At 39.3% G+C, this 26051-nt stretch overlaps 1 protein-coding gene across 1 annotated transcript in view; it reads right to left on the bottom strand.

Annotated features, from left to right (window-relative positions):
• LOC308679182 (acid-sensing ion channel 2) overlaps window positions 1–26051 on the bottom strand; it is a gene marked incomplete at both ends in the record, with an annotated part of 684458 nt that overhangs the window by 20143 nt on the left and 638264 nt on the right. The window contains one exon of the mRNA XM_081346523.1: window positions 11818–11945. Within this exon, the coding sequence (XP_081202649.1) occupies window positions 11818–11945 (128 nt within the window). The remainder of the gene's footprint in view (window positions 1–11817; window positions 11946–26051) is intronic.

The raw sequence follows: 26051 nt of genomic DNA, 5'->3' as shown, positions 1-26051 counted from the left end.
GCTGTACAAGGCGTAGTGTGCTGGCAAAGCAAGAAATCAGCCAGCCTATGGTGCCAATCCCCTGAAACAATGCACTTGAGTGACTCTTTCGTCATACGCACCATGCATTCAGCCTGCCCGTTAGTCGAGGGGTGAAAAGGAGCTGACGTTGGATGCCTTATGAGGTTAGCCCTCAAGAAGGCCTGAAATTCTGCTGCTATGAACTGGGCTCCAACGTCCGAGACTAAGACGTCCAGCAGCCCATGTTTGGCAAAAAGCTTTCTAAGCACCTGGATGGTCCTAGCAGTAGTCATAGTAAACATAGGAATTACTTCCAACCATTTAGAGTGGCTGTCGACCACTATGAAAAACAGCTGTCCCTGAAAGGGCCCAGCAAAGTCAATGTGAATCCTTGACCACAGTGTATGAGTCTCCTCCCATTGGTGGATAGGGGCCTGCGGCATCTCTGGTCTGGACTGTTGACACGTGTAACACCCATGTACTTGGGCCTCGATAGCCTTATCTAACCCTGGCCACCAAAGGTAGCTCCGTGCCAGTGCCTTCATCTGGACTATGCCCGGATGGCCCTCATGAAGAGACTGAAGCACATAGTGCCTTAAAGAACTGGGGACAATAACCCTACTCCCCCATAAGATGCAGCCTTTGTGAGCTGAAAGCTCATGTCTCCATGTGAAGTAGCTCTGGAACTCTGGTCCTGGGCTATTTTTCAGCCACCCAGTGTGAACCCATGACAATACTCTTCTTAGAATTCTGTCTGTGGCAGTTTCCACAGCAACATTCCCAGCATGGAGGGGAAGTTTCAGCAAATCTTGAATTGACAAGATGCGTGCTGCTGGAGCTGGGTCTGGCTCCACGTGTGGCAATGCTAAGGCCATCTGCATGGCCCATGTCTTTGCCGCTTTGTGAACCAGCCTTAACATTCTAGGGGAAAGTATTTGAGGCATCTGCCTGTCTGTGGTAAATAACCCCAACAATGGCTTGTGGTCAGTGAAGACCGTGAATTCTTGGCCATACAAATAATCATGGAATTTTTTCACCCCAGCCACGATGGCCAGAGCCTCTTTGTCAAGCTGAGCATAATTTCGCTCAGTCACAGACAATGTCCTTGAATAATAGGCAATGGGGACTTGAGGCCCATCATTTGACAAATGGCTTAGTACAGCCCCCATCCCATAGGGGATGCGTCACACGCAATGCATACAGGCAAGTTTTCATTAAAGTGCGTAAGCACTGAATTTGAGGACAGTAGTGACTTTACTGCCTTAAAACTATTTTCATGAACCTTGTTCCACTTCCATGGAGTGTTTTTGTCCAAGAGCCAGTGTAATGGCTCTGCCACTGTGGCCTTAAAATAATAAGTTGGAAGGGACCTTGGAGGTCATCTAGTTCAACCCCCTACTCAGGCAGGAAACCCTATACCATTTCAGGCAAATGGCTGTCCAGTCTCCTCTTAAAAACCTCCAGTGTCAGGAAGTTTCTCCTTAGTTCTAGGTTGCTTCTCTCCTTGACTAGTTTCCATCCATTGCTTCTTGTCCTGCTTTCAGGTGCTTTGGAGAATAGCTTGACTCCCTCCTTCTTTGTGGCAGCCCCTGAGATATTGGAACACTGCTATCATGTCACCCCTCACCCTTCTCTTCGTTAAACTACACATAACCAATTCCAGCAACCATTCCCTATATGTTTTAGCCTCCAGTCCCCCAGTCATCTTTGTTGCCCTTCTCTGTATTCTTTCCAGAGTCTCAATATCTTTTTTACATCGTGGTGACCAAAACTGGATGCAGTATTCCAAGTGTCGCCTTACCAAGGCATTGTAAAGTGGTATTAGTACTTCACGTGATCTTGATTCTATCCCTCTGTTAATGCAGCCTAGCACTGTGTTGGCTTTTTTGGCAGCTGCAGCACACTGCTGGCTCATATTGAAGTGATTGTCTACTAGGACTCCAAGATCCCTCTCACAGTTACTACTATTGAGCAAGGTACCACCTATACTATACCTGTGCATTTGATTTTTCCTGCCTAAATGTAGAACCTTACTTTTTTCAACATTGAATTTCATTTTGTTAGATAGCACCCAGTGTTCGAGTCTGTCCAGATCCTCTTGTATTTTAAGCCAATCTTCTGGAGTATTGGCTATTCTTGCCAGCTTGGTGTCGTCTGCAAATTTGATGAGTTTCCCATCTATCCCCTCATCCAAATCATTGATGAAGATGTTGAAGAGCACTGGGTCCAGAACAGAGCCCTAGGGCACCCCACTACACACTTCCTTCCATGTAGATGTGGTTCCATTAAGGACCAGATGCTGAGTACGGCCTGTCAGCCAGCTACGAATCCATCTGGTGGTGATGCTATCTAACCCACATTTTTCTATCTTATCAAGTAGTAGGTTGTGATCTACTTTATCAAATGCCTTACTGAAGTCCAAATAAATTATATCTACAGCATTCCTCTGGTCCATTAATTTTGTCACTTGGTCAAAGAATGTAATAAGATTTGTCTGGCATGATCTGTTTTTGACAAACTCATGTTGACCTTTAGTGATGACTTTGTTTGCATCAAGGTGTTCGCTGATTTGTTGTTTGATTATCTTTTCCAGAATCTTCCCAGGTATTGAAGTCAGGCTGATAGGTCTGTAGTTTCCTGGATCTATTTTTTTCCCTTTTTTGAAGATGGGAACTACATCAGCTCTCTTCCAGTCCTCTGGTAGTTCCCCAGTGCTCCAGGATCTTTGAAAAATATAGTTCAGTGGTTCTGAGATTACCTCTGCCAGTTCCTTGAGAACTTTGGGGTGTAATCCATCTGGTCCTGGTGATTTGAACTCGTCTAGGCTGAACAGGTGCTCGCGTACCATTTTCTTGCCTATCTTAACTTGTGTTTCTATTCTGTTTTTTATGGCACTGGTTTTGGTAGGTTGGACTGTTTTTCCCCTTTGTGTAAAGACAGATGCAAAAAATGAGTTAAACAGTTGTGCTTTCTCCCTGTTGCTTGTCACCTTCTTACCATTTTCCCCCACTAATGGACCTATCATTTCCTTAACTTTTTTCTTGTTTTTTTATATGTTGAAAGAAGCTTTTTTGTTATTTTTGACTTTGGTCGCATTTTGAGCCTTAGCTTCCCTCACTTCATTTTTGCAGGCACGGGCTATTTGCTGATATTCTGACTTAGTTATGTGCCCCTCTTTCCAATTCTTATACTTGTCCTTTTTATCTTTCAATTTATCAGAGAGTTCTTTATGCAGCCATGCTGGTTTCTTTTGAGAGCTGTTGTTTTTCTTCTTTGCTGGTATTGTGCTAGACTGGGCCTTTATTATCTCACTTTTCAAAATTTCCCAAGCTTCTTGAGTTGTTTTCCCCTTTAGGATTCTCATCCATGGAATTCTTCCCAAGGTCTCTCTAAGTTTATTGAAATTAGCTCTTTTAAAGTCCAAGACACTAGTTTGGCTGTGTTCTATTGCTTGTGCTTCCAGAATGTTGAATTCCAATATTGCATGATCACTTCCCCCCAAGGTTCCTGTGGCTTCGACACTTTCTATCATTTCATCTCTGTTAGTGAGAATTAAATCCAATATGGCTAATCCCCTAGTTCCCTTCTCTACTTTTTGGGAGAGAAAGTTGTCTGCTAGGTTTGTCAGGAATCTGTTTGATCTTCCACTTGGTGCAGAGTTTGTCTCCCAGTTGATATCAGGGTAATTAAAGTCCCCCATTATTATTGTAATGTGCTTCCTACATACCTTAGTAAGCTGACTAGCAAAAAGTTCATCTATTTCCTCTGCTTGGTTGGGTGGCCTATAATATACACCTATGGCAATGTCAATTTTTTCACCTTTTATATTGACCCCAATGCATTCAAGTTTACAGTTTTCATCATTGTTGTGCTCTATTTCTGTAGAGATAAAGTTATTTCTTATATAGAGAGCAACTCTACCTCCTCTTTTGTTTAGTCTGTTTCTTTTAAATAATTTAAATTCCTCTAGCTGTGTGTTCCATTTGTGGGTTTCGTCCCACCATGTTCCTGTAATGGCAACAATATCATATCCGCCCTCATTTACCTGAATTTTTAGTTCACCCTGTTTACTGTTCATACTCTGCGCATTAGTGTATAGACTTTTGAGTCCTTTATGACTGACCCTGTGTTTACTTGCTACATAACTTGTGTGGTGCCTGACTTCCCCTATTTTCTTAGATTGCAAGGAACAGTGATGTTCTGTATCAATTAACTTACTGTCCCCATTGTTTAGTTTAAATGTTCCTCCAGAAAAGTTGTGAATTTATTGCCAAGTAACTCAGTCCCTTTCTTGGATGGATGCAGACCATCTCTTTTGTACATTTTTTCATTGGACTAGCTACAGACATCGTGACTAATATAACCAAAGCCCTCTCCTTTACACCACTCCTTTAAAAAGTTAAAGGTTCCCCTGCACATGTGTGCTAGTTGTTTCCAACTCTAGGGGCCAGTGCTCATCTCCATTTCAAAGCCGAGGAGCCAGCGCTTGTCCGAGGACGTCTCCGTGGTCATGTGACCGGCATGACTAGATGCCAAAGGTGCACGGAATGCTGTTACCTTCCCACCGTAGTGGTCCCTATTTTTCTACTTGCATTTTTACGTGCTTTCGAACTGCTAGGTTGGCAGAAGCTGGGACGAGTAACAGGTACTCACTCTGCTATGCGGCACTCAGGATTCGACCCACCAAACTGCCGACCTTCTGATCGACAAGCTCAGCGTCCTAACCTACTGAGCCACCACGTCCCTACCACTCCTTTAGCCACATATTAAATTCTGCTATATGCTGGCCTTTTCCATTTTGCTCCTTATACACTGGTAAGACCTCTGAAAAAGTGAGCCTACAGCCTATTCTGCTGAGTTCCTGCCCCAAGCTCTGGAAATCATTCTACACACAGAGTACATCCTTTTGGGACAGATCGTTTGTTCCAAGATGTACAATAGCATCCACATCAGAGTCATTGCTGGCATTGTTGACTATTTTGAAAATACGCTTCTTGTCCCTAATGGCAGTAGCACCTGGAAGACACCTGACCTCTTTTGAAATCTCTGTATCCTTTCCTAAATTTACATCCCTTATAATTGAATTACCAACCAGAAAGTGGCTTCTCTTTTTAGGTACCTTTCTTTTCTTGTATGACTGATGTGTAATACCTGGTTCACACTTCTCCCTGTCAAAAACAAGTTCATCTTGGACCATGGTCCCCTGCTTATTTGAGTTATCATCACAACTATCTTGACCTGTTTCCTTAATGTCCCTATTAAGGTCAGCAAGGGCACTGTATCTGTTACGCAGGGACACAGTGAAAGCTTTGGGTTTATGGTTCACAGCTCTCACCCTGCCAGATCCTACGGTTGTCCACACTGCCCTTCTCCTGCAGGATCTTTGCGGTAGAGGGGACTGATAGCGCGGAGGCTCAGTAGAGTAGAAGGACTGAGCTGAACACATAATTTTTGCCTGAAGAGCACAGATTACAGACCCTAGATAAATAATCTGTCCTTGTAGACTAGTGATTTGTGTACAGATAGGACATTTTCCCAGTTTGAAAAGAGTGCTGCGAAAGACAGCTGCAAAACAAGTGTTGCACAGAACTAAGCCAGACATGATGAGATGAAAGGAATCTCAGATGCACTTGCCCTGAATGTACCACCACTAGTTTTGATTTTTAGTTATGTGATTTTTAGTTATGCTCCTCACCCACCTTAACTCACAGTATTGTAGCTTTTCCCAGCAGCCTCTGGCAGTTTAAAAGCAAACAGGGTCCAATCAGCAAGGGCTTAACCTTGTTAGGAAGGAACACATGGTAAAAATTCAGGAGACCCAGGAATGCCTGGAGCTCTCCTTTGGATCTGGGACTTGGTGCCAGCTGAATTGCCTTCAGCTTGGACTCTGCAGGATGGATGCCTTCAGCATCGATACAGAACCCCAGGAATTCAGTGGAAGGGACCCCAATTTTACACTTGTCCCTCTTCAGCTTAAGTCCCGCTGTGTGGAACCGTTGAAGGATATCTTTAAGCTGCCTTGCAAGCACCTCAGTGGACTCACCAGTGATAAATACATCATCAAAATAGATCCCCGGAATACCCTTAAGCGTGTGCTCCATAACTCCCTGGAAGATTCCTGGGGCTACGCTAACCCCGAAGTGGAAGCGTTTGACTCTAAAAGCCCCCCTATGTGTCACAATTGTTACTGTGGCCTCATCCACTAGTAACTGCTCATAGGCCTGTGCCAAACCTAATTTAGCAAACACGGTACCCCCTTGCAGCGATGCCAAAATGTGGCTAACGACTGGCACCAGGTATGCGTGCTGCTGCAGTGCCTGGTTAATGGTGCACTTGTAATCAGCACAAATCCTGATCCTCCCATTGGCCTTATGTGATGTGACAATGGGAGTTTCCCATTCACCCCCATCTGCGGGCTGTAGAACCCCGACTGACTAGCTTGTCCAGCTCTGCATCAATTTTGTGCAAATGGCACTCGACGGGGCTTAATCCTAATGGGCGTTATGGAAGGATCAAGCTTAAAGGCTATCGGAGTGCCCTTGTACTCTCCCAAGCCTGTATCAAAAACATCTGCAAATTCCTTGCATACTGACGCCAAGTTCGCTGCTTGTGTCCGGTGGATCTCAGTTACTTGAATGGCCAATGCATCAAACCAATCAAGCCCTATTAAGCTCGTTCTCTGGCCCTCCACCACAATTATGTCTAGGGCCCCCAAAAACTCCTTGAATTTTACAGCCAAGGTGGCCTCACCCTTGACAGCCACTCGGGAATTCTGGAAGTCAGTTAGAATGTTGTTCGCATGGCCTAAGCTTGGCCCACCTCTTACTGTGGTTGCACATGAACTGGAAAGTCTCAAGTGAAATAATGGATACAGCTGAGCCAGTGTCCAGTTCCATCCTGCAAGGAATGCCTTGCAGCTTGACTTGAAGCCAAAGTTTTTGTTTAAGGGGACGTCGAGCTCCCATGCAGCAGACACTCGTGTGGCTGGAGCAGAACCCTACTCTATGCTGCCCTGGGGTCCCGGTAACTCTCCTGTATGGCTCGTCCAGTTGATGGTCCTTCTGGCAACTTCTACAGATGGCTGCGATGTGGCTGGATTTTCCACAGGCCTGACACATGACTGACTGGAATCGGCAGTCCGCTCGTTGGTGGTGGCCGCCACATCCCAAACATTGAAGAAAGGGAACTGCCTTGTAAAGAGGCTTCAGTTCTTTGTCTTTGTGCCATTGAACCTTGACGACTTTGTGGTCAGAGTTGACGTCTTCTCGTTGCCCGGCATCCTTGTTGTGGACGGCTTCTTCGTGTGGAGTGCTTTTGGCAGGCCGCAACATCTTCATGGCCCCACCGGCGGCTTCATCTGCCATAACTTCTTTTAAGGCTTCTTGGAGCGAGACAGTCTCCTTCGCAAAAAGTTTTTGTTGGAGCTCTCTACTCCTTAGTCCACAGACAAGACAATCTTGAAGCCTTTCTTCCAAGTCCATGAACTGGCACAGACACGAAGCTTGTCTCAACACCACAATGAATTCTGTGGCCAGAATTTTGAACAGCTGTTGTACTCGCTGTTCAAAAGCATGCCTCCACACTAAGACCGACAGCTTCAGTTGGAAATGGTCACCAGGCCGTTTCTTCAGGTCCACATAAGTAACGGACTCCAGCTGTGCTGGTGTGACTAAGTTCTCCACGATGTCAAACGTTGCAGGCCTGCAGACACAAAGAAGTGTTGCAGCCTTCAGGCCATCTTTGGCGACTTGGTTTGCTTGGAGGTAGTTCTCCACTCTTGAAATGTAGGATGACCATCTCTCTGGGTGAGTGACATCGAATTCTACGAGCTTTCCGACCTTCAACATGGTGAGGTCTTTGCAGCTTGTGTCTCACATTGCCTTGTGCTGCTTGCTTCTTCATAGGCCCTTCATAGACTGGTCTTCAGGATGGGTGGTCTCTAGTGTGATTTACTAGGCAGACTGAGGAGGGGGAATGCGGTCCCTGCCAGGCTCTGTGCTGGCCTCACCCCCTAGTGACTTCAGGCTCTTGCAAAGAAGCAGCATCCCATCCTCATTGCCAGTGTTGTGTAGCAGGTTCTTAGCAGGCAATAAGCAAGACGGAAGGTTGCAAACAGGAACATGCTTTATTTTGGTAAACAGGAACAGAACTGAAACAGAGGCTGCTGTGCAGCTACTTATATGGTTGGCCACTAGGCAGTGGCCAATAGGTTTAAAGGAACCCATTCCTGCCCCAAATCATCCAATGATCTTCTTGGAGACAACAAGTCTGGCTTAGTCAGTGACCATTACACAGACAGACCATTGAGCAACCTTAAGCAGCATTCAAACAGACATGTGAGTCAGTTCAAGTACAAATCCCAATACATTACAATATTATTTATTTGGATCTGACCAATTTAAGTATATGTTTTTCTTTCTTCAGAACTGTGTAGATTTATTGAAAGTTCATAGTTCAACTCCTGTAGTCTCCAAGGCAGATTATTTTTGTTTCCTTGCTGCTGGTTAACCGTGCTCAGTGCACAAATTGTGCTTTGGTTTTCACCATTGTTCACTGATCAATGGACTGAATACCTTTCATGTTCTGATTCATACAATCAGGTTATGTTTGAAGTGTATCTCATTAACCGCTCTTAAACAAGCACAGTTGAGAAAGATTAGAAGCTTAATTTCCTTGATGGCCACTTGCTTGACCCAAGTAAAAGGGATCAGGGCCAGACAGTTCTGTTTCTTCAATCTTCTTTTTCTTCTAAGAAGTTATACATTGTCACTGGTGCCAAGCGAGGCTTATTTGCAAGATACAACAACAGCAAGATATACCAATTTGCTTGGTATCTTAGAACATCCAAACTGTTTTGATATGATGAGCATAGATGACACCTGGTAATATAATTGTGGTCTCTCCCCCCTTTTAAACTACTTCAGTCTCTCCCCCCCCAAAATCAAAAGGATTACAGTGGTTACCAACAATACATTTTTACTTCAATTATTTTGCAGCAATCAAGTAAACGAAACTTAAAAAGTTTCTATCCCTTAATTGGAAAGAGAAAGAAAGAATTTTGGGGATTCCAATTTGATAATGGGATTTGTAATCCAAAAATTTTCTAGACTCTGGTCAAAGGAAAATAGATAGGCATCTTTGTAATCCCACATTTATCAGGATTAATTTGTATCAGTGTTTTTCAAACTTGGCAAATTTAAGATGTGTGGATTTCAACTCTCAGAATTCTTAAGCTATCCAACTGAATAATTATAATAATTAAAAAGTAAAATTTTCTTTGCCATGTAGAAAAAAATCATATTAAGAATTAATCTGAACATTATCTTTATATATTATGTATCAATGCAGAGATATTCTGAGACAAGAGAAAGTATTCAAATGCATGGTTTCCAAATGGAAGAACTTTGATTCTACCATCAGCATAAACTGGTCATTTCCATTTGTTGAACAAAATCAATTTGGTTAACAAGCAACATTAAATAATCTTAAAGGAAAAATGAAGGGAATAAATTAAGAAATGTATCAGTTGCTATTTGATGGTTTTTGCAAAGAAAGAAAGAAAGAAAGAAAATGAAGAGAGAACTCAGATGCAAGTGCTAAACTTAACAGACAATGAGAGCAGATGGACAAAAGGGAGTCATGGGCAGGCTGAAATGGAGAAGCAATTCTACTTGTGTAATCTGATGTGATGTCTCATTAAAGAACAATTATATCTTGTTTTTAGTTCAGTATTCAGCAAAGGTCAAGGGTCATGTACTCCTTCAACGTTATGGGGAGGAACTTGCATATAATTATTTGGAAAATAATAGGTTGGAAATGACTGCCCCAAAAAACAAGGAAAAGAATGGATTCAGTGCATAACCAAGAGATCTGAATTTTACTAGATGTGTATTTCTATGTAATGTTTAGCTATTCCACAGGACTGAGAACATCATTTATAAAAGGCTGTACATGAATTACTTCAATACAATAAATAATGAGAGTTTTTTTCTGTAAATATTGTGATGGAATCAACTGTGTTGGGTAAGAGAGAAAGAGCTCTGAATGTGTTGGGACAATGTCACTTTTTGACTGCATTGCTTAGTGATGGCAATCCTGGTCCCAAAAGTTATGTCTCATTCCCACCACCTTATATTGCCGACTTCTCACATGATGATCAAAGACTTACTTCACTCATATATTCCATAGCAAACTGTTATTTCTGCTGGGATAATGTGAACTGTAGTGCAATGCTTATAGAAAGCAGCAACAGACTGAGAATATTGGTTGGCACAGACCAGAGAAGACAATCAGCTTCTCTTCTGGGCTTGCCATTCTTACAATCTTCTCCTGTTGGCCAGGCTGACTTGGGAGTGCTGGGAATTGATGACCAAAAAGGTTGGAAAAACACCAGGCTGCTTCCTCCTCCTTTAGATGAAAAGTCTCTACTGCTTTACTCTTTAGAGAGTAAAGTTTTGGGACAGACATCTGACAGTCTTCCCACATCCATTACACAACAATCCTTCTACTATTGCCTCTGTCTCTCTTGCCAGCTCACTTTTGCCTAATACTCTCTGTGCCCCATGTCAGCTGTTGCCTCTCAATTCACCAACAGCCTATTTTCCATTATTATAACCCATATGCCACATATGGTTCCCAAGCCACAGAATGTATAATGGGAATCCCCATCCTCTTTTTAATAAAATCAACCTCAGATATTTTTCCTCATATTTTGATGGTCTTTCCCTCTTTCCATATTGCCTGAACATTTCACAAAATGAATCACAAAGGCCCACTTCAGCCTTCCTACTCAGTATCACCACATCTTCAACGTTTTTGCTTAATTGAAACTTCTTTAATTTTTATGGCCAAATTGGCAGAAATGGTTTTTCAGGGAATATTTCATCTTTCTCAACATACTGCCTTTGGCAGCATAATTACTGCAAAGGAAGGAAAGGTTCTGCTGCTTCAGTAATTACTTTCATAATACTATAGTGTGGACTAAACATGTACCAATTCCCCCCCCCCCAAAAAAAAAAGTTTTGAGAAGGCATTATAGACATCTGCCACTCCCTTGTTCCAACAACTGCTGGAAAAACTGTTGGAACCGCTTGTTCCAACAACTGCTCACCAAACCACATTTATGTGTGAATACTTACTTTTCTTATATGTGATTTAGAACTATGACTACATGGACAAAGGCATGTAAATGCTGTTGCTGTGCATTTATTTATAAGCAAATAAAAAAAATAAAGACAAGCTCTGCTGAAAGAATCAAATCAATCAATGAGCTGGCAAAACCTTGGCTTCTCCTTGATCTCAAGTAAGACTACGTGTGTGCTTACATTTGAAAAAGCTTTCAGTTATGCAATGATGCCAGACTATATATTGGACATAATTCAGAATATTGTTTCTTTTGTGATATTTCTTCAATGGTAATTTCACATTCATATAAACTGCACAAGGCAGACTGACATGTAGTTTAAACCTCACATGCGGAAACTTCTTTCCTGGAAATCCCCCACACAGTTCTTTCTATGAGTGATTCAGAATGAATTAGGCCATAGAATTCTGGGAATTCTTTTTAAAAGACAATTCTCAGGATTCTTGCAAGTATAAATTAAACTATTATAAATCCAGTTTTTCAGTAGCTATGATTTTTTTTTGTCTTCATCATAATTCTTAACCCAAAAGTCAACAGATAAGACCCAATCTCAAGATCAGTCTGCTTTTGTTAAGGTTGTCATCAAAGCATTCAACCAAGGAAGCTTTTCTTCTCTTTCTGCCTTAGAAGTAAAACAAGACAGGTACCTAACCTGCCTGAGGAAAATAACTTACCCTTTGTTCTTGCATGGCTACGAAAGTTTGGAAACCAGGTGCTACACCAAACCCAAGTTCTTGAACAAATGGCGGCTCTGACTGACTGTGGATCTGGACTTTGACTCCTGCTTCAAATGTTGTTTCATCTAAAAAGAGAACAGAATACATGAATGAACAAGAGAACACTATGTTCTTTGAGAATTAGTGCTGCATAGAAGCTAAGCTATATCACCCATCACCTTGTAAAATCATATAGTCTTTTTAATTTGTATGTGTAAAATATACTGTGATGCCAACTCATAGGAAGAGTCCAATGCTACTACAGAAACATAGGATGGCACCAGTAAATACTCAATGCCAAACCCAAAATGAGAAAGCTTAATTTGTCTGTAAACCAAACAGAAACAATTCTCTTAAGCCCCAAAGGTTTCATCTGGGAAATTATTTATAATTCTATTTCTAATCTCTCTTTTGGTGCAGATATGATATCATGCTGAAATCCATACTACTCTATCAATTCCCCTCACTCTTTGTTTTAGTACAATAAGTCCATTACAGAGTTTTTCTTACTAGTTGCCCATAATTAAGCTGTCTCCCATAAACTGCCTGACATTAACGTTGAAGCTCAGTAAAGCTCCCAGGATAATTGATCATTGGTTCGATTTTTTTTCTGAATTTGGAAATTATGGAGACTTAACCCTGTTGCATGGACAAAACAGCAGTGTTTTCAGTCCTTCGTTTCTGCATAGCTACATCTAAAATTGTCTGCTTTGTATTACCTGATTAACTACATCTGAATTTGTTCAGTATAACTCATATATGAATGATTTTCAAAAAGTGGACTTAAAGCTCAAACTCAGTGCTAGTGGAAAACACAGCTAACCTCCATTTCTGGCAAATAGCACCCTATCTTGCAAGAAGCAACAAATAAATTGATGCATGTATTACTGATACATGACGGTATTGAGGATCCATTTTTTCCCTACAGATTATCTGGGAATTGGGGTCACTGAGCTGTCAAACACATCCTCTGCCTGTTTGGGGACTACCAGCTAATAACTCTTTATGGCATTCTCTGCATGTTTGTTCACATTTCACAATACTTTTCCATATTCAAGAGAGCATTTTGTTTCCCTCTGTTCATTTCAACTCATCTGACAGCAGCCCTCTAGGAACTCAGCTGTCTGCTTGAGTTGCAGATGGGAGTGCTGCACAGGTAATTCCAATAACTCCTTCATATTTGGCAAAAAAATATCACAGAGGGGAAAAAAACTTTCTAGTTTAAATCTCCTTGACAATGAGGTCATTTTCCTCAGTTGGTTAATTTTAGTTGTATACTCACAAAATAGAATAATGAATTGATAGAGGTGGAAGTGAAACGTGAAAATACAACTGGAGTCTCTTTCACTAAATGTTTTAATGCTGTGCTTTCACAGATGCAGCAGAAAACACAGAAGGTTTGGTCAGATTGGCTCAGTTTATAAATGCTGTATTTTTTTTTCTGATGCTGCCTTCATTTCTACAGAAACATCTCAAAGATAAGCATGATTTTATTTTTAAGAGAGCCCAAACATACACAAGAATTCCCTTATATCATGTTGAAAAGCTTCTTTGGCAATCTGTGATATTCATGAATATCAGTTATACAATTTGGGTGAAAGGAAGAGCATTCAGCTTGTTTAGTTATATACTTTAAAATCTGCACCACTTCAAATAACTCGTGTGTGTGTGTGTGTGTGTGTGTGTGTGTGTAAATAAAATATATATAAAAAGTCATGCATCTTAGTTCCAATAGACTACACTGTTGCATTAATCAGCAAAAGCCACATTTCAAGCTCTGCCCTGTCTGGTCAATATGCCTACCATATTCAGGAATATAATAATAGAACACAAAAGTCCATTTGCAGAGTGGACTAGTAACACACCCATTATTATTATATCCCCCACTGCACTTTGCTATTTATTGTGTTTTTATCCTGTTACTATAAATAAAATGACTCTTAGCTGTTTACACAATATAAAACATCATAAAAATATCCACAGTATAAATTGAAAACTTTTAAGCAAAAATCATATCATTAAAAACTAACCTCCTCAATTAAATGGATGGTCAGATCTAAGGTAAAATACTTTATGAAACAAACTCTGACATGGACTTCTGGTTTTGCGTTGTGGCGAGATGGGACACAGAAAGGCAGAGCTCTGCTTTCCACACCCGATTAAACCCTGCTGGGGGCCCTGAAAAGGGCCTAAAGTCACCCCGAAGAGGTGATGAAGAAGGAGGGATGCCTTGTTGATCATGGAGAGATGGCAGTCTCTCTGTTCAATCCAAGGAAAGCCCTCTAAATTGGCAGGGAAAAGACCGGCTACACCTCTGCAGCCGGCCATTAGCTGCTGACAACCGAAGAACAAAAGCATGTTTCGACTGGGTGAGAATATTGACCCTTTCTTTACTATTTTACAACTGAATTTCCTGGGAAAGGCTCCCAAGAAGCTTAAAACCTCCAGATGTGAATGGAAGCTGCGTTTAAAATTTTTTAGGGGGAACAGAAATACACAATACTGAACTGAAAGTAATACAAAGCTTCAGTTTTGATAAATCTGAGAATGAAGATAAATTGTTAAGATTTTCTCTTTGGAAAAAAAATTATTCAGGTGAAATATAAGAAATCAACCCTTTAAGAGTGGAAAATGGACTTTGAATGACATATAATGGTTGATTTGAGTACAGCACTATAACTAGCTCTTTAGCTGCTCAGTGAATTTCAGCTTAAGGGAGAACAGCTGGCAATAAAAGAAAATATTTTGGCATATCTATCATCCTGACTTCTTGGACTACAAATACCTACTGAGCTTGGACTTTTAATCTCAAGCGCTAGTGGGAGAGAAAGAAAAAACTGACTTTTGAATATGTCTGGCTGCAGGGAGGTTGAACATTTTGAACACATGGAACATTGTGGATTACAACCTTGCCTGAGTAATAATTTTCAGGATATTTGAGACAAAGGATTACTATAAAATATTAGGACTGGATTATAAAGGCTATATATAAAGACCAGACTAGAGGAAATTTTGTTCCATTCTTACTGAGACTGGTGATACTAGAGGATTTCTAGGAATGATGCCTTAAGAAAAAACCTTTCAGAAGGAAATACTCTTATGCTACAGCAAATTCATCAAACAATTGTTGCACACAAAGAGGACATAAAAAGAAACCATAATGAAACTAAAAATAACCTAGATGATATAAAGAACCAAATCTCCAAATTGAAGCTACAACTGGAAAGCTCCCAGACAACAACTACAAACTATGAACAAATAAATCAGAAATCAGAGGGTGAAACAGAAGAAATAGAACTAAAGATGGAGGAGATAGAAGGGAAATATGGATTGCCATACACAAATAAAATACTTCAAGACCTACCTATAACAATGAAAATACAAAAGACCCTCTACTCCTTTCTCCAAAATTTACTTGATGACAAGGAAGAAGATTCTAGAAAAAAGAACATAGAGCAGACAGGGGAAATGTCTAGGGAATGTGGATGGGTGGACTTCCCCCCCCCCCAAATACTCTACCTAAATTTTCTTCCTCATGCCAAGCAGCTTGCACAAAAATAGAAAGGAAATTCTTGGGTGATTTAATTGCTCTGGCCTGGAAAGCTGCTTGGTAAAGGATTTGATCTATCAGAGGGGGCACTATCTGTTTAATATACTTGTTTGAATATGATTAAAAGAACAGATGACCCTTAGATATAACTAGATTTTTATAATGTAAGATATGATTTAGAATTAAAACAGCTTTTTTTCTTTTTTTGATATGGGAAATTTGAAAATAAGAGGATTGGTATGAATAAATTTTTTTAGCTATATAAATGTAATTAATATGGAGAAAATCATAACTGACAAAAATATTTAAAATATTGATGGGAAATCAAACTTTAATAAGAGCATGAAAAACAAGATATTGACTTATGAATTGATATTATTGTTACTTCTACAATAGTAATAAAATATGATGAAGATGTCTATATCTAATTTTGTATACATCAACAGTATTAAGAATTGTAATTGTTTAATGAGGGAAAAAAGGGAAAAAATATGGGGAAGAAAGGAAGATCAAGGAAAAAATACTGGATTGTGCAGTACTGGACAGATTTATATTGAAAAAATTAATGCTAAATATGTGAACCCAGACAACATGTTGTTTACCAAGCTTTAAAGATTGTATTTTTTAAAAAAAATTAATAAAACCTAATAATAATAATAATAATAATAATAATAATAATAATAATAATAATAATAATAATAATAATAATAATAATAATAATAATAAGTTGGAAGGGACCTTGGAGGTCATCTAGTCCAACCCCCTGCTCAGGCAGGAAACCCTATACCATTTCAGACAAATGGCTGGCCAGTCTCTTCTTAAAAACTTCCAGTGTTGGAGCATTCACCACTTCTGGAGGCAGGTTGTTCCACTGGTTAGTTGTTCTAACTGTCAGGAAGTTTCTCCTTAGTTCTAGGTTGCTTCTCTCCTTGACTAGTTTCCATCCGTTGCTTCTTGTCCTGCTTTCAGGTGCTTTGGAGAATAGCTTGGCTCCCTCTTCTTTGTGGCAGCCCCTGAGATCTTGGAACACTGCTATCATGTCACCCCTCATCCTTCTCTTCATTAAAGTACACATACCCACATAAATTGAATGCAATCAGCAAGAAGGTCAGTCTGATTTCAATTGGGAGACTTTCAGGAGGCCAGCAGTGCTACTGAAAAGCAACACCTTTTAAGATAAGATAAACTTTTTTGTCATTTTTTTTACTGTAGGCACAACGGCACACATCAAAAATGAAATTTAGTAGCCCACTCTCAAAGTGAAACATATACATGACACACACCCAAACATACTATATACAACATAAGTACAGACCCACACCACTTCATATACGTAACAAATAAATATTAAATACTGTCCATCTTGAATATATAACAGAAGGAAGAAGCTTGAGAGTTCACAAGGTTAATGCTGTATGGAATGAAACTATGGCTGAATCTGGATGTTCTGCTACGGATGCCATGAAGCCTCCTCCGAGAAGGTAACAAGGAAAACAGGTCATGAAGAGGATGTGTAGTGTCCCAGATAATCTTATGGACCCTGCTCAAGCAACGCTTCTGTGCTATGTCCTGGATGGGAGGGAGGGAACTGCCAATGATCTTTTTGGCCATCCTCACCAGTCTCTGCACCCCTTTCATGTCTGAAGCGGGGATGCTCCAAACCAGACTCTGATGCTGTATGACAGGATGCTCTCGATCGTCCCTGTAGAAAGTGGTAAGGACAGGGGAAGGAAGTTGTGATTTTCTCAGTGAAGCAGAAAATGCAGACACTGCTGTGCCTGCTTCACCAGTGTCTCACTGTTGAGCAACCAAGCCAACCTACTTGTTAACTGCACACCCAGGAATTTGATGCTGGAAACCATCTCCACAGGTGAATCATTAATGCACAGAGAAGTGTGGTTGTACCTGCCTTTTCTGAAATCGACAATGATCTCTTTGATTTTTCCTGTATTTAAAACTAGGCTGTTTTCCTTACACCTGTTCACCAACCCCTCAACCTCCTTGCGATACGAACCCTCATTGTCATTTTAACTTCAGCTTATTTTGATTTTCAAAAATGGAGAACTATAAGCAGTTTCTTTTTTATTCAAGTTGGAGTTAACAAACCTGCAGGTACTCAGGTACTGAACTATAATGGGGTTTATATGTCAAACCCACACTTTAATTGTAGCTGGACGTCAATCAAGGATAACATGCTCCTGGCAACATGTGTAAGCTAATACATGGGCCATTGCATTTTACATTTATTGCAGTTTTCAGATGCAATTTGAAAGTAGTCCCATATAGACAATGCTGCAGTAGTCTAACCAGATGATAATGACATGAGTTATGTAGCAAAGTTCTCTTGCACTAGGAAAGGCCACAACTGGTATACCAGCTGAAGCTAGGCAAAGGCCCATGTAGTCATGTCTTCTGTTTTTTCAGCAGGAGCTCTCCTTCAAGATAGAGCTCTGCCATTAGAAGAAAGACTGGCATTAGCACAGCCTTAATGGACAAACAGTACTGTCTTTCCTGGGTTCAGCTTCAGATTGTTTGGCTCCATCCAGACTCTGATGTATTCTTGGCAGATCTATTTCTTACTCAGCTTAGCAGGATGGCTGAGCTGGCTCACTCTTTCTAAAACTTATCTCCTTTGAAAACAGTTCACATTTCATTTTAAAAGGATGAGGAGCTCTTTACAAGTGGATAAGGTGCAGGATGAGGAAGAAGGATCTTTTCCATCGTGACCTAGTTCGCACAAATGTGTCAGAAAGTTAATGGTGATGTGCATTTGAAGCACAGTACAACAAACATCCCATTAGAAATAATGGTTAAATAATTGGCTGTAAATCTGAATGTGAATGCCCTCAATTCACCCAATGTTTCAATAAGATTCATATACTTGCACCCTTCTGGATCTTATTAATAATTCATAACAACACCCATCAAAACTTGTAATGAGAGAAAAGTATTGCTACCAGCTGGCAGCTTGTGAAGCTCCAAGTGCAGTTTGACAAAAGATGCATTGTCCTCAATAGACGAGAATATTTGTAGCTCAGGGTTAAACTGTGAGGTTCTTGGTGCTTGGTTGTTTTCTTGCAGATATTCATTACTGAACTAGGTAACATTATCAGTGCTAGGAGGGAGTGGGATTTGCGGTCTGTTTATATACAAATGTCTTGGACAGTTGTGGTGGTTCCTTGATTAAGGTGTTGTTTACTGTTTGATTGTCTGAGTTGGTAGTTCCTTGATTCAGGTATTGTTTACTTACCTAGACAAAAGAAAAGTATTATTTGTCATCAAATCCGAGTGAAATAATCAGGGCAGCTTATTTGCAATGAAATCTAATTAATCTGTGTTGCTTGGTGCTGGTATCTTTGCTAGTAGATTCTTGACTGCTTGGATCAAAGTAAGTTTTTTCCCCCCCATGGAACTTCTAAAATCTGACTAGATTACTGTCCTCCACCATTTCTGGCTGTCTGAGCTTAAAATAATAATAAAAAAATCTGTTCAAGACTCTACCCCCCCCACACACACCCACTTGTGTCCCAAAAAAGAAATTGGGAAAATAAAGATGATTTCTACATCATAAAAAATATGCAGAAAAGTAACAATAGGGGAGTTTTCACTTATATTTTTTTTACTCATGAACTTTCAACAATCTACTAATTAAATGAGGTCTAACTGGTATCTGCTATCTTTGGAGGCTCTTTAGAATCAACTTGGTATTGGATTCAACAAACACAGGTATCTTCTGATTCTGTGGTATCATAGGCCAATTGTTCAGTTTCTTTCTATCTAGTAGATTTAGATTACACTTGTATCAACTGAAATTCCTGTTGCAACCATGTGTCTCTGTATAACTAGTAACAGTCTTGTTCCTCAAAACCCATTTCTGGTTATCTGTTCTCTGAGATTGAATTTTAAATCTAAAATTGGAAATATGCAGATCAGTTCTCTCTTCACCTGGCCAAATTCCAGTTTTGGCTGATAAAACAGCAGGTGTATTCCTGGAGCTGCCAAAAAAGCAAATTATAATGAAAACCTATAGTCAATAAAGCTTAAAAGTCACAGATACAGTGGTGGGATTCAGCTGGTTTGCACCAGTTCGGCAGAACCGGTAGCTATTTTTTTTATAATATATTTTATTGATTTTTAACATAGTCACCTTAATATTTGGTAAACAGTGCGTTGTCTGGGTTTACATTTAAAAAACATTCAGTAACAGTAAGTTTCTATGATCTATAATCCACATAATAGCTTTACTTGATTTCCTCTTTTTCCCATAATGTTCTCTTTTGCCAACCTTAAGTTAATACAATTCTTGTTTTGGTAGATAACAATTATGTATTAAAAAATTTCTAATATTTCTACAGATAATAATCACATCAATATTTCTTTTCTATCTAGTCTCATCATAGATCCTGTTTACAATTCTTATTTACATTTGTTTCTCCCACAATGTTCAAGACATTCTTACTGGTTAAGATTTTCTCAAAGTTAATTACATTTAAATATTTAAGTCTATTTTTCTCATATAAGCAATCCCAATACTTTTCTTTCTTAAGGAATAAATAAGACTAAAAAAAGGAAAAAGAAGAATAAAAAAAATAAAAATAAAAATACAGCGTGCTACTTAAAATACATGTTCCTCCTAAGCTAATACATATTTATTTCCAAAATTTTTCTGTTCTTTTTTACCATAATGAAAAATATGTTTAATCTTTAAATATTCCATTTAATAAATCTAGTCATCTAGTCTTTTAACTCTTATACAAGACATTTTTTATCCATTGTAGTTTTCTTAATGTCAATCACATTTAAATATCTAAAACATTTCCTTTATATAAGCCATTCCAACTCTTTTATATTAGTTATATCAAGAAATAAAATGAGAAGAAAGAAGAAAAAGAGAGTACTATCTTACTTGATGGGCTCATCCCTCTTAAAATAAAACTCATATCCAAAATCTTTCTATTTCTTTAATCATATTCCAACAAGTGTTTCTTTTTAAAATATTCTCTCTGAAAGGTCCCATTGTCTATTTTTTAAATTTTCACTTTAGCCTTTTTTTGCCCAGTATCTTTCTTAATCAATATCTTCTGCTGAATCAAAGAATCTTTCCATATTCTTGTAGATGTTACTGTAGATATAAAAGGTAAGTCAAGTACAATATCTTTGTAAGAGGCATTTGCCCTTTCATGTTTGTTGAAAATCTTTTTCTTTCTTTCTCTGTTTCTCTTATCATTTCTTGTCTCTCCATGTTCCTGACATCTCTGCAGTCCATTTTATCCAATCTTTTTTCTTGTCCTCAAATTTGTTTTGTGGTGTTAAAAGTATAAGTTGTCTTTTCCAAATCCAATATTTCTTGTGATTTTTTTACCACTTGGGTTAAATCATACTTCTTTGTTTTGTTAGATTCCATCTTTAAGTCTCTATCCTCAAATTTGTGTTCAGTTATCTGTTTTATCTACTCTTTCTCTATTGTTTTCTGGGAATTTTTTTGTTGTAAAGTTAAATTGGAGATGAATTGATTTATATTTTCAAAGGTATTTTGAATTTTTTGTGGTTTGAAATCATTGTTGTTTGAATTAGTTGCAGCATATCATATATCTCCTCTTGAAAGGTATTTGGTTTTTTCTTGATTAGTTCTTTCTGCAAGTCTCTGATTTTCCATGATAGCCAAGAATCCAGGTTTTCTTTTCTCTGCAAATAGCTTTGGAGTCACTGTTGACATTTGTAATCCAAAGAGTTCAAAAACGTTTTTTCCCCTGAAGTTTATAATTCTTTTTGTCTGCAGCCCAGATTGTTTTATTTTTTTGTCACAGCTGTTCTCTATTGTTAGAGGTTTGAAGGTCATAAGCACAGAATAGTTTTTTTTCCAGATTTTGCCAAGTCCTGTATGAGAGCCATAGCTGTCATAGTCTTCATCCACCACTAGATGTCAGCACCAGTTTATTTTTAAATTTTGAAAATTAATAGTTGTCTTTAAAATGAGAATCTTAACCATTCAGCAATTTCAAACTTATCCAAATTTAGGTTTTATATTCATTTCATTTCATTTCATTTCTATGTGTTTGGTCCTCCATAAAAGGTTTAATTTGCTGCTTCTGTTAGTAAAAGGGTGGGGCAAAGATCCCCCTCCTTCACTTTTGGAGGTTTTTTGCTTCTTGGGATTTTTTCTTCTTCTTCAGGAAAGTTAATAAGTAGGATAGAGAAAATTGATGTTCTTACCCAGATTCAAATGCACTGTTTACAATCAGCTTAAAGTAGTACTTTTTGACTTTGGTTGCTTGACGTTTGGGCTAGACTCTGAAGTTAGGATAGCCTTTCTCCTGTTGGTTTCTAGAAGGCTTCTCCTAGACCGATTGGGTCGACTGCTGTCTCTCCGTGGTCCATGGGACTTCCTTTCTTCTTTGCCACCTCTTCTGGCAACTTCTGGCCCATTTAGGGTCCCCTAACAGGAAGAAAATAGGGACGCAGTGGCTCAGTGGGTTAGGATACTGAGCTTGTCGATCAGAAGGTCGGCAGTTTGGCAGGTCAAATCCCGAGTGCCGCATAACAGAGTGAGCGCCTGTTACTCGTCCCAGCTTCTGCCAACCTAGCAGTTCAAAAGCATGTAAAAATGCAAGTAGAAAACTAGGGACCACTACGGTGTGCCTTTGGCATCTAGTCATGCCGGCCACATGACCACAGAGATGTTCTTGGACAAGCGCTGGCTCTTCGGCTTTGAAACGGAGATGAGCACTGGCCCCTAGAGTTGGAAACATCTAGCATGCATGTGCGGGGGAACCTTTACCTTTTTTTAACAGGAAGAAAATCAGCTGAAGGGCACGGAGCCCCCAAATCCCTCAGCTGCTGTGCTACGGCAAAAAACAAACAAACAAAAAAACAGAAGTCAGTACTGGTAGCTAATTTTTTGTTGCCCAGGCCCAGAATGGACTTCTGGAAGCAGCATCCACACAGAGAACCGGTTGTTTATTTATTTGAATCCCACCACTGCACAGATATATACTTTTTCTCCAAGCTGATGATAGCCAGATGCATTATAATGCAACTTCCATCATTCCCAGGAGCAGGGCTACTAATCATCCTTGATGGAGATAGATGGGAGACAGACTGGGAAGGCTCATAAAAATTACAAGCCTAAAATGCATAAAACTATTTCAGGACAGAGGATAAACTTTCCGGACCTTTTCATTTTGAAAAGAACAAACTCAAGTATTTTCCACAAAAGCCAATTTAAAGTTTGTTTAGAAACTTCACCTATAACCAAACACAAGTGATTTTCATTTATGTACAATTCTTATGGTGAGAGTCATTTGACACTGAGCTGGGCAACATACAGTATACATTTAATAAATAAATAATGTAGGCTCTGCCTTCTTTTTTCTATTTTTCCAATGAAAAAGAAGGGAGTCACTGAAGTAAAATTCAAATATTCCCTTTTTAAGGGAACTTCTAGAATGGCCATTAATCAATTGGTATAGTCTGCAAAGCCGGCATTTCCTCTTTCCTTTGGTTCTTTATTTAAGATCATTTTGTACATTACAGGAAGTTTCAAATTAATCAAAAAAGTCCCCTATGTAAAGAATGTTTCTGGAGGATCTTCTAAAAAATAAATTCTAAATTGATGCCCCTTACCTAGTGCAGGAATCCACTAGTATGGCATTCCCGAAATATGACTATTCGGTTTCTGTCCAAGTACAAAAAACAAATCCATAAATGAGACTGGAAGGTTAGATTCCTATTAATTTTACAAAGCAACAATAGCCCTCTTCAGTCAATTAAAAAAGTAATATAAACTAAGGACAGTGACAACTGAACTCCATATGCTCCAACCCACATTTCTCATGCTGATGGTTAATTCCTAAAAAGCAAAAGAAACTGCACTTTGGTGATGTTGAATGCATTCACCACTGCAAATGTCTACCTACATGAAGAAGTTACTAGTATGTCAAGGTTTTCAAAACATAATAAAAGCAGAGGATAGGATGGAAGAGTAGCATCACATCAAACCAGCCGTTCTGTGCAGTATACTCCTCTTACAGTCTGCTCCAAAACAGCAACTTTTTGACAAGCCTAATTCTTATCTTTTCTCCTTCAAGTTACTATGTACCATAAATCTGTGATTTCCGACTGCCTGAATAACAGAAGGTGTTGCAACTAGTAGAGTATTTTTAGCAGAGCAGATTGTGCTCACAGCCAAAATCCAGAGGCCATTTGCCCTGAAGTAGATTATAAAATATCTAGGACAGAAAGAAGTTGTCCCTGGATCCCTAAGGAGAACTCACCTGCCACGAGTGAAGACTAAGCATGTGGCTTCTTGATCTTCCTGCCAGAAACCCAAATGATAACTAAGAATAGACATCTGGGCATGACTAAATACCATTTTCTTGAACTCTGTCCTTTGATGCTGAATGGGGAAACAGGCTAGGAAAAGGCCTTTTATTTTCTTTCTTGGCTGTGGCCTTTTACTGAGGACACCCCATGTTCGAAGGAAGAATATAGACCTGTGAAATGTAATTTTATACTTTTTCCATACTTTCTGGGATTCTTCTTTCAGATCCCTGCTTAAAACAAGGGAATTAGGCGAGGGATTTTTAAAAATCTGTTTCTCATTCCATTAAAATTCACTTTTGTGTTTTATTTCAAAGGTTGCCCTCCGGGCGAGATTCAAGGTGCTGGTAATGACCTATAAAGCCCTAAATGGCTTGGGTCCGGGATATTTGAGGGAACACCTGCTGCCAGCATCAAGCTCCCTTTGTCCAGTGCGCTCACAGAGAGAGGGTCTTCTCAGGGTGCCGCCGGTAAAAGATTGCCGGCGGATAACACCCAGGGGAAGGGCCTTCTCTGTGGGTGCGCCTGCCCTCTGGAACCAGCTGCCCGTGGAGCTCAGGACTACCCCTGACCTACGTTCATTCCGCCGAGACCTGAAGACTTGGCTCTTTGAGCTCTCTGACCCAGGCTGAGAATTTTAACTGGGTTTTATTTTCAGGGATAATTTAATCTTTTATTTGTCTTTTAACTTTGTATTTTGTATTGGTATGATTTTAAAATGCCCTGTAAACCGCCCTGAGTCCTTCGGGAAAGGGCGGTATATAAATCTAATAAAATAAAAGAGATTCATTAGAATCTTCTGGATGCATTATGGTGTACTTTCTGTTATTTAGTTATGAGATGATAAAGTAGCCTACAGGTTACACGGAGGGCCATATCAATATCCGGGACCGCGCCCCCGCTGTCTCCGAGCGGTGGCGTGTTCCGACCCTCCGGTTAGTACCCTTGTATCCAGGGGTGAGGGGGATCAGGACCCTGAGCTCAGACTGGTGTATTTTAATGCCAGATCCGTTGTGAACAAGGCTCCCCTCGTCCGGGAATTGATCAAGGAGGAACACGCAGATCTGGCATGCATTACGGAGACCTGGTTGGGCCCAGAGGGTGGTGTCCCTCTGGTTGAACTTTGCCCTCCGGGTTTCTGTGTGCTGCACCAGCCTCGGGCTCAGATACATTGCCAAGTCCAAGATAATCCAAAAATATTTCTTAAAATTTTGCTGGATTTATGTCTGCTTAATTATGAAGCAGACTACATTTACAAGTGTCAAAACTCCTGTGGGAAGATTCAGAGAGTTTACTTTCATAATTATACTGTTATTAACTGCTACATTCTTTCCATGAACAGGTAGTTATAATTTTTAATATTAAACATTCTAACTTCTGAAAAGAAGTCCATCTAACAATATCTCAATTAAGATGTTAACCTCTATGATAATAAAATTAGGATCATATGCACAGAACTGCTTAATAAATATGAGTGCAACACTGAATGCAAATAAAGTAAGAATTCTTAGGTTTATCACAAATGAGGGTTCCTTGGAAATTAGAAAGGTTTCTGATGATCTGACTACCACAATTAAAAATTCTAATAATTTTAGTGATTCTTCTAGCTTGCATAACAGAACAGGCCAAAATAGCTTGAAGCATAATTTTATGAGGTCAACAAATCTAAGAGATGCGTGTTACAACCAATCTGATCAATGTCATCTTCCTTCTAGTTAACATAAATTAAAAAGGATTATTAGACACTTTTGTACTTTACATGTAAGAAAGATTAAGAGCTCTAATTATTTCTAATGTTTCTTTAAATATAAGTTTAAAGTTGAAATCATTAAATTATTAAATTATTAAGTTTAAAGAACTTAAGTATTTTCATAGTTTGCTTACTAATTTATTGACTTTTTAAAATCTCCATTCCAGATCCCAAACTGTATTTCTATAAATGTTCTGATCACTTGTAGGAGGTCTAATTCAATGAGTAACAAAGCTGAAATTTGAGGGTTTTGTACAGTGTACTCTGGTATTCATTAAGGATATCTGCAGCTGATTCAGCAATTTTAAGCCAGGGAAAGCACCAGGCAGGATAACAAGCAACATTGAGAGTTATGGACACCACTACAATGACAGAGTTGGTAGAATGCCCTTTGATAATAACAGAGATTCTCACATACAAAAAGAGTGAGAATGAATTCCAAATAACTAGAGGTCTTTAGCCTACTATATATTGTGAAAAAGCTGTTATGTCAGATTTTTAAGTAAGATACTATTTTTTTTGCTTACAAATTGAATCCTTGAAGCTTTTAAACAAGGTTTCTCAACCCTGGAT

Source organism: Vipera berus, assembly GCF_964194415.1.
Source record: "Vipera berus genome assembly, chromosome: Z".
Lineage (NCBI taxonomy): Eukaryota > Metazoa > Chordata > Lepidosauria > Squamata > Viperidae > Vipera > Vipera berus.
The sequence above is the reverse complement of the archived record's forward strand: the minus strand, read 5'-3'. Positions and strand labels throughout refer to the sequence as shown.